This window comes from Coccomyxa subellipsoidea, assembly GCF_000258705.1.
Source record: "Coccomyxa subellipsoidea C-169, whole genome shotgun sequence".
NCBI classification, from domain to species: domain Eukaryota; kingdom Viridiplantae; phylum Chlorophyta; class Trebouxiophyceae; family Coccomyxaceae; genus Coccomyxa; species Coccomyxa subellipsoidea.
The window spans coordinates 177,081-188,747 of NW_005178038.1; the positions used below are offsets into that span (position 1 = coordinate 177,081).

Consider the following 11,667-nt stretch of genomic DNA (forward strand, 5'->3'; position numbering starts at 1 on the left):
CGAGCTCCATATTCAAGCTTCCTACAGCTTCACTGCTGCCCATCTGCATTGTCTCGTGATATCCTCACAGCTTGCGTGCCTGCACGGCTTGCTTTTTAATTCTTGACAATAGTCACTCTGATACTACAGTGCGACTCTGCCTTGCAAGAAGCCGGATCTTGCTTTGAATAAGAGCTGAAGGGCCAGGTCACACAGTTGCTACTGTGTTTCCTACGTCTTTTCCGTCCAAGCTATCATGCGCTGCGCACCGCAATGACATCCTATGCCTTTTCCACTCTCGCAGGTGGTGTTGCAGAGCAACTTCAATACATTTGACGAAGAGCTATTCTGCACTTGGCTTGAACAAAGCAAGCCCTGCTAATTAAAACCCTCGCAACTGGGGTCGCATTCATAATAAAAGACACGTCACTCCCGTTCTGACCAATCAGCGGCCACAAAACAACCGAATTGCTAGGTTTTCATCTGCAACTTCCAGGAACACACGAGTCCCCCGGGAACATGTCGAGAAGGTGAATTTATCTTGGAAGAGACACTCGATTCTTCAAGTTCCACATTTCTTACACGAGGACGATAGTGTGAGAAAGAAGGCTATTTTCCCGTACTAGCGCTTGCACGGCTATTATATGGTGCAAACAAGTGCCACAACGCGCTAAAATCTTCAACACCTTAGTTTCAACTGTCTGCAATTGGTCCGTGAGGTAGCGAAGGATCTGTTGGTGCTGTGAAACACCGAAACCGCCACAAGGGGATACATTTATTCACAAGGTTTTCAGAATAGCTGAGCAGAGATGCAGGAGGGCAAGTTCAATATGAGGAACCCGGCTGTGAAGAGGATTCTGCAGGTATACCCAAGTGGCATAGACTGCATGCGAGATACAATGCGTTGCAAATCATGTACAATTTAGCTCGACCTGGGCCTTCCAAGAACTTGCTCCTAGATTTTTGAGGCGTTGGACCCTAACCTCTTTATGCTGTGCCTGTCTTAGGAGATGAAGGAGTTGCAAAAAGATCCCAGCATTGATTTCATGGCCGCGGCATTGGAGGTAGGTCGCCCTTTTCAACTAACAGTCAACATGCCAGTCCACTGGAGACCACTGGCCCAACTACGGTCGTTCACTAATGATCCCGGAAGACAAGGTCATTGTCTGGGTTCCTGATCTAATGTTCTATTTGTTCTGTGGCAGGACAACATCTTCGAATGGCATTTTGCTGTGCGTGGACCTCCAGACACTGAGTTCCAGGTAGGGCATCCCACCTGTGCCTTTCATGCTGCAGCGCTTGCTCATTTCTAGTTTCACAATCGTCCTTGTGCATTGCTGAGCCAAAGGTAAGAGGGTCAGGAGCTCTGCTAGGGGAAGTCCCTGAGTTGGCTGATCATCCCGTTGTCTGCTGCTTCTTCAGCAACAGCTTCTTTGTAATGGCAGCTCTTTCACACCCTGGGCATTAGGATGTTGCGGCTCAATTTTCGCGTTGGACACTGGGCCAATCGCAAGCGTGGCTGAGGCGTCTCTGTTGCCTATCGATAGCTAGGAGGCAAGCTATGCACTCTCTGCTGATGTGCCACTGCAGCCATACCCAGAAGCGATCACATTCCTTCAAGCTTGCGTGGCTTCACTGTCATTGCTATTCAGGATGGACTTCCGTGATAGCGAAACAGTATCTTGTCGGCAGCGCAAGGGACCATAACTGTCAGCAATGGCGTCTCCAAATACTTATTCCAAGAAATATGGAAGACACAAAAGGCAGTGCCAGCATCGAGAAAGGGAGGAAGAAGCTGCATCGCAGCGCAAATAGTGTGTTGATGACTACACCCTGTGTCTTATGACAGATTCTGAGTAATCGCCGTCTGTCTGCAGGGGGGCATTTTTCATGGGCGCATCCTGCTCCCACCCGAGTACCCCTTCAAGCCGCCCTCGTTCCTGATGTTGTCTCCGAACGGGCGGTTTGAGACGAACGTCAAGATCTGCCTCTCCATTTCCTCGCACCACCCAGAGCACTGGCAGCCGTCTTGGAGTGTGCGCACCGCGCTGACAGCGCTCATCGCCTTCTTTCCCACCGCCGGCAATGGCGCCATCGGCTCCCTGGTGCGCGGGCTCTGAACGATTCCAAGTCTCTTAGGGTCCCTGCGTTATGCTGGTTTCAATCTTGCGCGTGTTAATCTTTGATGCATGCACTGTACTGTCAGTGCCCATTCAAGTCTGTTCAGACTCTTCTGTAAATGATGGAACACATAATTTGTGCGAAAAATGCCGAAGTGCTTGTCAGGGCCTCTTGCAAATGCGACACCCAGGTCCATCATGAGCCACTGCAAATCCTGGGGAGATGCCTCGCACATGAGAGCACATGAGGTCTAAACTAATTTTCGAAGTTCTTTTGGCAGGACTACGCAAAGGAGGATCGGGCGGCGCTGGCCGCAAAGTCGCGCGAGCAGCCGCCGCAGTTTGGCAACGCCGAGCGGCAAGCAGTCACCAATGAGATCCATGCGGCCATGCTGGCAGCTGAAGAGGCACTGGTACGGCTGTCCTCTTATTGAAGCAGAGCGGCAACCGTGTACAAGTGATGAGCCCAGACATGTCAGCCAAGCAGCTGCCTGGTCAACAGCTTGGCACAAGTCTGCCAAAGCATATTACGGCCCTCAGGACAAAAGGTTTCTGTTGGCAAGATTGTGCATCTGCTCACAAGGTGTCTGTCAAGGCAACCACTGAACATGTGGTCTCTAACAGAAGAGCAACACTGAGATGGGCGTTGGATCGGATTGTTTTTCCTTGTGCGCACACCAACGTATGCGGGTGCAAGGGTGCTCCTCCTTTTGGTTTCGAGGTGGTAAGCCTCTGTCAGCTATTAAATCATCCTCACGAGCTTTGTGCGGAACTGTGCAGAAGGCTGCAAAGAAGGCGAGAAGCCTTGGCACGGCAGAGCCGGAGCTGGCTGTGGAGGGCTCCTCTGCCGACATGCCCGCAACAGCGCAAGAGCAGCCTGCTCCAGAATTGCCTGCCACGACACCCCCACCACAGGTGAGGGGTCCTGCTGCCCGCAGTCTCATTGACACAGACCCTCGATTGTGCATAGTGATGTGAATTGTGCATGCATGCATTGCATGATGGCCTGCTGCAGACGCTGTCACTGTCCCTGGAAGGTATATGCTATTGCATGCGAAAACAAACTGGGAGTGCTCAAACCGGGAGTGCTCTTTTTGAAGCAGCCACACTCTGGTGACAGAGTGGGCTTATTAGAGAAAGAGGTATGCAGACATCAAGGCAGAGCGAGCGCCAGGAGATAGGAGGAAGCTTGGCACAAGCGGTACAGGGAAGGGTGCATCAATGGTTTTGTTTGAATTTGAATTTGGTTCCTGCAGGCGCGTCAGATGAGCCCCGCGGCAAAGGCGGCTGCCGCGAGGGCGGAAGCTGCCAGGACAGGTGCACCTAATCTCGCCCCGGCCCCCGCGCCAGAACAGGCGACGCCGCTGCCGGTCGCAACCTTGGACCGCGCTACCGTCGCCGCGCGGCCGCCGCCGCCGCAGCCGCGTCTGAGACCTGCAACTTCTGTCGATGCAGGCATCAATATTCCACAGCTGCAGCAGCCACAGCAGACCTCGCTCTTGGGTCAGGCAGTGGGGGCGATTGCCGGGGACCCCCCGGCGGGGACCCCCCAGAGTTGGGAGGACCGGGGGCTGACAGTGGTGGCGGTGGCACTCGTTGTGCTGATTGCTGCGATCCTGTTCCGGCGTATATTAGTCATCGCCGGCGCTGATGTCACCAGCCTCATGTGACCGCCGGTGCTGATGTCAGGAGCCTCATGTGACAAAAAAGTTTGGGAGAAACGTGGGGATCTCTCTTGGAGATCAAGGAGTATGGAGGGCCTAGTGCCAACCTGAGGGAGATCATCTGTATGATGCTGTGTGAGTTCCTCAAGGCGAGTGTAGCTGTGGGTGAAAGTAGTGTATCATGTGGGCTTTTGTCCTGTCAATTGAGCCCGTGAGTGGAGCTGCAAACCATGCAATTTAATGGTACTGTGCCTTGCCAGCTAGCGCGCTCGGCCCAATGGCCCAAGTGATAGAATGCTTTTTTTTGGCATGGCTCTACAGTTGTGCTAGTTTGTCGGCATAGTGTGTCTAGACAGATCTGTCTGGCACCCTCAAAAAGGTACAGGCAGTATTGCAGTTCATTGTTGGGTGGTTTTGGATGCCACCCTTACAGGAGATGAGTACTCTTGAAGGAGATGAGATGAGGAGATGTATCTTAGGAATTGAGTCGCTCTCAATTCGAGTCTGCGCAGACAGGGCCTCCGAGAAGAGTCTTATTCTACAGCCTGTGCCTCCTGAGGAGGCATGTGTACACCTTAAACTCTGAACATTGAGCAGTGAGCAGTCATGTGAGAGACAGGGTAAGCTTTGCCAGCTGTGGGCATCGTGACAATATTGACATTGATATTTGTGTAAGTTAGATTTGAGCTGCATTTCCTTGGGTGGGATCAAGATCCCCTCAAGTTCCAGTGTATATGGACCCCAAGATTGTAAAACCCTTGATCATTCCGGAACTCCGAGATGAACTTCGGTTAGAAATTTCGGGGCGACGTTTGTGGGGAACCTGTGTGTGTTTCGCTGATCCCGCACCATTAAACCGGTGGGAAATCTTCGCTTCATCCACACTGCACAACATACAAAACCCAGTGCGGGTAGAGCTGGCGACATCGCACGCTATGTTGATGATCGTCTTGTTCAGAGCCTTCCAACCCTTGCCCTAGCATGAAACACTTGTATGTGTCGATCAGCCAACGATTCTTCGCAGTAGTAGCAATCTATTTCATCACGAACGCGCTGTGCTGGACGGCAGTCGAGCAGTGTGCAGATGTATGTTCACCTAGCGACAGCTACGCCTATGGCCACTGGGAGCGCATTACAAATGCCCCTCCCCTGACAACTGGTGAACAAGTTGAATCATTCTTCGGTTATACGAACCACACCGCCTACCATTTAATCAATTGGGGCCCCCACTTCTGCACCAGGCTTCCGGTAAGCCAGCCATCCTGATATCAAGGACCTTCACCTATCTCCCGTTCATAAGATTAAAGGTCGTGTGCCATAATCTTTCGAATACAGGTGTGTCCTAGGCCGCGCAATTGCTCATTCAGATATATGAGAGGTGATGTGTCTGGTGTGCACATTCCAGGATGACTTGGTCAGAGCGCGTGAAAGCGCGCTGTGGCGTTGGCAGCCTGATGGCTGCAACCTCTTCGATTTTCGGCCAGCGCGGTTGCAGCAAGAGCACAATGTCAGCTCGCTGCTGGCGAATCTGGGGCAGAGGAAGATCATCTTTGTGGGGGACTCGCTTGTGCTAGAGCAGTACTTGTCTCTGGAGGTGCGCAGCTTCTCTACGTACTCTCAGTCAGCACAGTCTGTACAGGGGGCTTCCTCACAGAAACTCAGTATCATTCTCTCAGCCAATGAGACCAGGTTCTGCGGCTTGAAGCAGTGGATCAAGCTGCCATATTGGTCACAGAAAAAATGAACCAAGTGACAGCTTGCCATGCAGCAGCACATGCAGCAGAGTAGGATCAGCATAAATCACCAATGCATCTGGACCCTGCCAGGCAGACAGGCAGCAGAAATGCAGCTGACAAAGAATGAAGGGCTTGTTCAAAAATGCGGCATGCAGCAACCCAGATGCAAGATTTTTAGATATCGAAAGGCTGAAAAGAATGGAAGCCGCTAAACTGAGGTTTTGCACCTGTCTCGCAAAAGGCCATAGTCTGGCAACTTCCCTTTGTTATCAATGGGGATGCATGTCTGAGGACATGGGGGTTGTTATGCAGGGTCTGCTGGGGAGTGAAATCGTGGGCGCCAATGAGGAGTTTGTGCACATCAACGGGCGGCTGCACAACTCCCAGGCAGCCAGCTTCATGACACGCACTGGGCTGCAGGTAATCAGTCCCTGCTGCATGTTACATTGACTGCTCTGCTTAGCCCGCAGGGGTTGGCAGGACCTTCTGGAAGAATTTGGGTCCCAGACAGCATTGTTCTGCACCTCGGGGACTCGACCTTTGCCTAGACATTCTGATTGCGTTTTCTGCATATTACCTGGCTGGACCAAACATCCATCCCAGAGCCCACAATGCTCACACCTACCTGAAGGACGCTCTCCTTAGGAAGTCAAACTTGCAAGCTTTGGCGCAGCGTTGGAATCTGAATGAGTATTGCTTCCTGAAATGCTGATTGCTGCTGCGAAGGTGCACTTCGTGAGGAGTGACTACCTTGTCAACAAGGAGACCATGCAGATCGACACCCCTCAGGCAGTGGGAGCTGCAGGAAGTCCAGTCAGCGCGCCTCACCACGCTATGACAAACAGCACACCTCATAATGTGATTACTAACAGCGCGCCTCAGTACGTGATGACTAACACGAGTCACCTCGTTTATGGCAGCACGCCCTGGGCGCACATGCTGGCCCACCCAAATTCGTGAGCCCCTTTGCATTTATTTTGAAATGATCCGTAATTAAACTTTCCAGAGAAGGTACACTCTGAGAATGTGGGTTGTCAGAGCAATAGCGTGGAGGTAGAGACACGTTACCTATTGACAAGGAGGGAAAAAGTGCTGACGCCAGACCTCGTTCACCATACAAGACCACCATCAGACCCATTTTGATGAGTCCAATGATGAGTGCAAGCCTGCAATTGCGCTGTGATCGCTACTTGGATGGCTGCGGTCGTCTGTGAGGTGCTGTGTCTTCATGCAATGGCCAATCCAAAGAGCAGGAGGGAGTGTGGGGGTTTCTCCTGGCATTGAAGCACGGACAATCAACCTGTGGCTCAGGCCTGTGCGAATGCGCGTGCAGGCACCTGGTGATATCAACATCCGCACACTGGGCCACAACCAGGGGCACCGGCCCCGGCAGGCACGCTGCAGCGGTGCAGACCGTGGCGCGCCACCTGGCGGCCAACTTCAAGGGTGAGTCACCCCTACAACACATGCAAACACCGTACGGGTCACTGCAAACCCCGCAGAAAATCATCTGTGGCTGAAAGGGTTGATAATTAAGACCCTGTCTCCCTCAATAAACCCTATGACAATTTTGAGACCCAATTCAGAAAGCACTCAACATGCCCCTGGTGATGAGAATGCCAGGAAGACCCCTAAATGTTGCCTTGAATGGTGATCCGCACCGGTGGGAGTGCGGGTTTTACAGTGACCAGTACCCTCTACACCTGGAACAGGGTGACAAACTTGCACAAGTAACTTTGCAAACGAGACACTGTCGTGTAAAAGGCATTGTACAACACAAACTCGTGGATGAAATTCTGGGGAAAATAGAATTCGTGGATTACTTTTTTGGGGATTCAGGTGAGCGGGTGTTTGTTCGCGCATCCGTGCCCGGCCACCCGCAGTGCCACCTGGCGCAGGTGCGAGCCAAATCCGGCCTGCATTTTCAATTTTAAATTTGCCAGAACAGCTGTTCAATCTCCGACAGGTGTGTGTCAGAGAATTGCATACCTTTAATATTGCTGACCGTTTACTCCTTCTGCAATTCGAGGGCCTGTTATCTGCGGTGTCTCCTTGAAGAATCCCGGCGCCTATTCATTTGCGCTGCACTGCAGATCTGCAATGAGCGTAGCTGCTGTGAGAAAGTGACCAGCCCATGCAGATCAGCTCTTGATGCTGGCTCCACAGGTTTATTTGATGAAGGAGCTCTTGCAAGCACAAGGCCGCTATGCTGATGCTGTCAAATGCTGTCAGGGGACTCTATGTTGTTGGTTTGTTGATTTAATCCCCTTGCTGATGTGTCCGTCAGGGGCCGTACAGCGATGCGCTGTATGCACATGAGGCCAGCTGGCACAACTGGGGCGAGTTTGCTGCTCACAACGACGCATGGCGGAACGCGCTGAGAGCTCTCAATGACAGCAGGTGCGCGGCTGCCCCTTGTGAAAGCTAAGAGTGCACAATGGCGGCTGGTTTGCCGATCTGCAGGGCAATTTTTCGGGTAGTCAAGAGGTTGGATCTTGACAGCCCTCACATGCAGCTTGTCTGCAGACGCACCTTGCGACTTTGCAGGAAGGCGCGTAGAGATAGTAATAACCGTAATTGTGTAGTCGTAGTCGAGTGTTGCACAGCCTGTGCAGCACAGCAGGAAGCGTGCTGTCATGCTGCAATGGGGGCAACAAGAAAGTTTGGCCACTAGTGCCCAGTGGCCCCTGAATCCAGACAATGCCCCAATTCTGTAGCCTTGCGAGGCCACAAGCACTACCTAAAAGAGTGTGATGTCATTTACATGCCATGATGGCGTTCATGCGGCTTGTGCGTGGAGTGTGCAGAGTCCGGCACTTGGCATCTCAATCCCAGCTTTCTGCGCAGCTTTCTATGTCCACATACTTTGCTGCTGACAAGATAGAAATTCAAATTCGAATTCGAATTCAAATTCGCAGGTTTGTGTTTTTGGATGTGGAGCCGTTGACACGCGCGCGACCGGACGGGCACCTGCGGCCGGGGTCGCCGGATTGCCTCCATTATTGCCTGCCAGGGGTGATTGACTATTGGACGCTGCTTCTCGCCAGCTTCTGGATGTCCTGTCGATCTTGAATTATCATGTGTTTTCGGATGATTCGAAAAGCATGTGCCGGATATGTTGCGTGCCGGATATAACAGACTACTGGACGCTGCTGCTGGTGCTCTCCAGCTTCTGGATGTTCTGCAGGGCCTGAACTTTCGAAAATTACATTTGAGAATGCATGTGCCTGCATATTGCATATTGCCTCCCGGGGTTGATTAACTGGACGCTGCTTCTCGCCAGCTTCTGGATGTCCTGCCAAGCATGAGCAGGCGCCAAGGGGTTCGAAATCTGGCAATTTTATAGCTGCGAGTCCTTCGGTGGTGGGATACTAGTTGAAGGTATCTGGTTCAGAGAAAAGTTTCAGGGAAGCTTAAACACCTTGTTGGTTTTCTATGTGGGATTACTGCAGGTGGATTTGTCTATAGGACATTACTGCCTGAAGAAAGGAAATGAGGCAAAAAGCCAGATACTTCTTTAGATTCCGGCCGGAGCACACATGTAAACTCAATCCTGTCTGGAGAAGATCAACAACGGGCAATTTAAAATGCTGCAAACATGCGCATCTTCCCAGCATGAGGTGACATGCTTTGTTGAGTCGCAATCATCTGCGAACTGTTTTTATCCGTTTAGCTGCATATGTAGCTGGTGCCCTGTGGAATCAGGCTTGCCAAACCCATGTAAAATTTCGTGTAAACATGCCATGCATGGGAACCCATTTGTACGAATTTGCTGCTTCCTAATATGTACCGCAGTCGTGCAGTGCAAACCTTCACAAAACTTCAAAATGCCCTTTGGGGATTGTCTCGAGCGCAACATGCCGCTGACACTGTACACTGCGCATTGTGCAAGCATCTTGCTTCTTGGCATTTCCATCATGTTAATATTCATCGCTCAGGGACAAAGATCAAAAGGAAGCGAACATCTGCACTCATGCATCCTGAGACAAGTCCATTTTCACTCAGGTGTCCTCCATTCATCTAGATATATTCTTAGTATTGTGCACTTAAAGTTTGAAATCTGCACCTGCAGCCCCTTTCTCCGGTTTAAAGCAAGCTACAACTGGCAGCTCACGAGTAGCGACCCCTGAACTTCCTGGAGCATCACCATTCAGAATGTTCACACACTGCTGAAGCAGATATGCCACTCGCTGGATGTCCTGGGCATGCAACCCAGGCGGCTGCATTTCAACATCCTGAGCGCCAGCAGTGGATCCTGTTATTTGCGCATTACCTTGCAGCCCTGATGTCTGGGTGGTAGTTGGCAATCGCTGTTCAGACCTGCGGATATTCACCCGGTATTTTTCCTCCCAAGGCCAACTCAAATGGATTATCACCACGCGCAAGACATACACCGCCAAATCAGCAGTTCCTATGACCCCGCCTGCAAAGGTCCACTGACGATCTTCGTGCTTAAGAAAGGCAGCAGCGACCACCGCGCCAGCCGCAAAGGCATACATGGGAATAGCTAAGAATTGCAAGCCAAAGGCCCTCCTGCGCCAGCTTTAAAATTCTGTAGGCAGCTCATCATTCAGGTTTTCAGGCCATTTTGTGGGGTACTTGTCGCATCGGCAAAACAAGCATTGCAGGAGGCACGCCCAGGGGCTCAGCTTTGCCTCTTTACTAATAATTGGCCGTGGCCGCTCGCTGGGCTCTTCATCGACGTCAGCTGTCAGCAAAAGGTACAGCTGCGAGCAGGCCCAGCGAGAACCAGAAGGTCAATAGATTGCAGTAGAAGAAGAAGTACAATGCCACGTAATCCTCACTCTTTGGGGGGTTGACATGGGCATCGTAGGTGACTGTAGCAAACAGCGCCGCAACCACAGCATATGTATTGGCGTTAATCTTAAGCCCTACCATATAGCCCTGCACGTGTCACAGAACACAGCACTTCGTCATCGGTAGGTAGGTCTTCACATGAGCCTGGCCTGATGCAGAACTGAAGAAGCAACATGTTGGCACCAGCAGGTGTGTTTTCCTTGCTGGTCCCTGCCGTACATGATATTTTCAGTCTTGAGGACCTTGCACAGGACAGCAAAATGCGGGAACGATGCAATCGAATCAATCAAAAGCCGCAGGTAAAAGTCCGAAATCCACAACAGTGGAACGTGTCCTTGGGGCCACAAGCATCTGGTACTGCTCCTACCGTGAAATCTTTCCGAGGGATTTGTCAGGCCTGACTTCCACACCATCACTTGCTCACACGAGGGAGCGCTGTGCAATCTGATATTCTTACTGTTCCGTATTCCTAGATACAGCTGACAGCGTGGTTGGCAAGGGTTCCCTGGAAGTGTCGTACCTTCGGCTCTCCCATGCTTTCCCGAACGCACTTGGACCACGTCAGCCACAATGCCCTGCATATTCCACCGGATCCTTTCAGAATGAAAGGATATAATGAATGTCCAGCTCTGTGCTGCGGATGAGGCTGGTGACGTAACGATGTATCTTCTGCAAACACTGCGCACCGTAGCAGACGGTAGGTGAATGGTGGCCTTCTTCTATAGCGTACACTTCTGCCCCTGAATATTCCTTATGTTGTGACGCTGAGACGCCGAACTGAATCGTAACGTCAAAGATCACAAGTAACTTGTCTGATTGAGTCTAAGCAATGACACAATTGCCACGTCAGTACGGACATCGTTCTGCTAGATAGAGTGCAAGTTCCGTGGAGAACCACTTTGCAGAACCAGCGGCCTACAACATGTTGGCAATGCATACAGTAAAGCCTTCACGCTGCAATAATCTGCTCGCCAAGCATTCCCGCAGGGGTACCTTTGCCATCAGGTGACCGACCGGAAGGGTTACATGATGAGCGCCAGCAGAAACAGAAGTTCTTGTTCCATGTACAGCGCTGGTGGATACTGTTAGAATCTTTCAAAAAGTATTAAAAGTTGATTTGATGCCGAAGGTCAACACATATGCATTTTTGAACAGCCCAGTGCCCGGTGATGCCGCAGGTGTAATGCTTCGCCTGGCCTGCGTGATGTTGCCAAACCAGGAGCCGGACTGAAGAAGTTAAAGGATATTGAGCAATTTATTTTCATTCGCCATGGCGAGAAGGTACATTCCCCGAAATTTCCGGAGATGCAGGTCACTTGGCCCAGTGCTTTGATAGCACCAGAACTCTTC

At 51.5% G+C, this 11,667-nt stretch overlaps 3 protein-coding genes across 3 annotated transcripts; 2 read left to right on the forward strand and 1 right to left on the reverse strand.

Moving 5' to 3' along the window:
* Window positions 1-788: 788 nt before the first annotated feature.
* Window positions 789-2,533, forward strand: COCSUDRAFT_14433 (UBC-like protein; the record flags this gene model as incomplete). The annotated part of the gene is made up of 5 exons (XM_005648901.1): window positions 789-842; window positions 987-1,043; window positions 1,185-1,241; window positions 1,857-2,084; window positions 2,381-2,533. 5 exons carry the CDS (start codon window positions 789-791, stop codon window positions 2,531-2,533), a joined length of 549 nt encoding a protein of 182 aa, XP_005648958.1.
* A 2,611-nt stretch (window positions 2,534-5,144) lies between these two features.
* On the forward strand, window positions 5,145-8,571 carry COCSUDRAFT_65346 (hypothetical protein; the record flags this gene model as incomplete). The annotated part of the gene is made up of 7 exons (XM_005648902.1): window positions 5,145-5,357; window positions 5,812-5,919; window positions 6,226-6,455; window positions 6,833-6,945; window positions 7,339-7,397; window positions 7,787-7,899; window positions 8,418-8,571. The coding sequence occupies 7 exons, from the start codon at window positions 5,145-5,147 to the stop codon at window positions 8,569-8,571; spliced, it is 990 nt and encodes a 329-aa protein (XP_005648959.1).
* Window positions 8,572-10,203: 1,632 nt separating this feature from the next.
* COCSUDRAFT_61841 (hypothetical protein) lies at window positions 10,204-10,852 on the reverse strand (the record flags this gene model as incomplete). The annotated part of the gene is made up of 2 exons (XM_005648903.1): window positions 10,204-10,404; window positions 10,838-10,852. 2 exons carry the CDS (start codon window positions 10,850-10,852, stop codon window positions 10,204-10,206), a joined length of 216 nt encoding a protein of 71 aa, XP_005648960.1.
* Window positions 10,853-11,667: the final 815 nt, after the last annotated feature.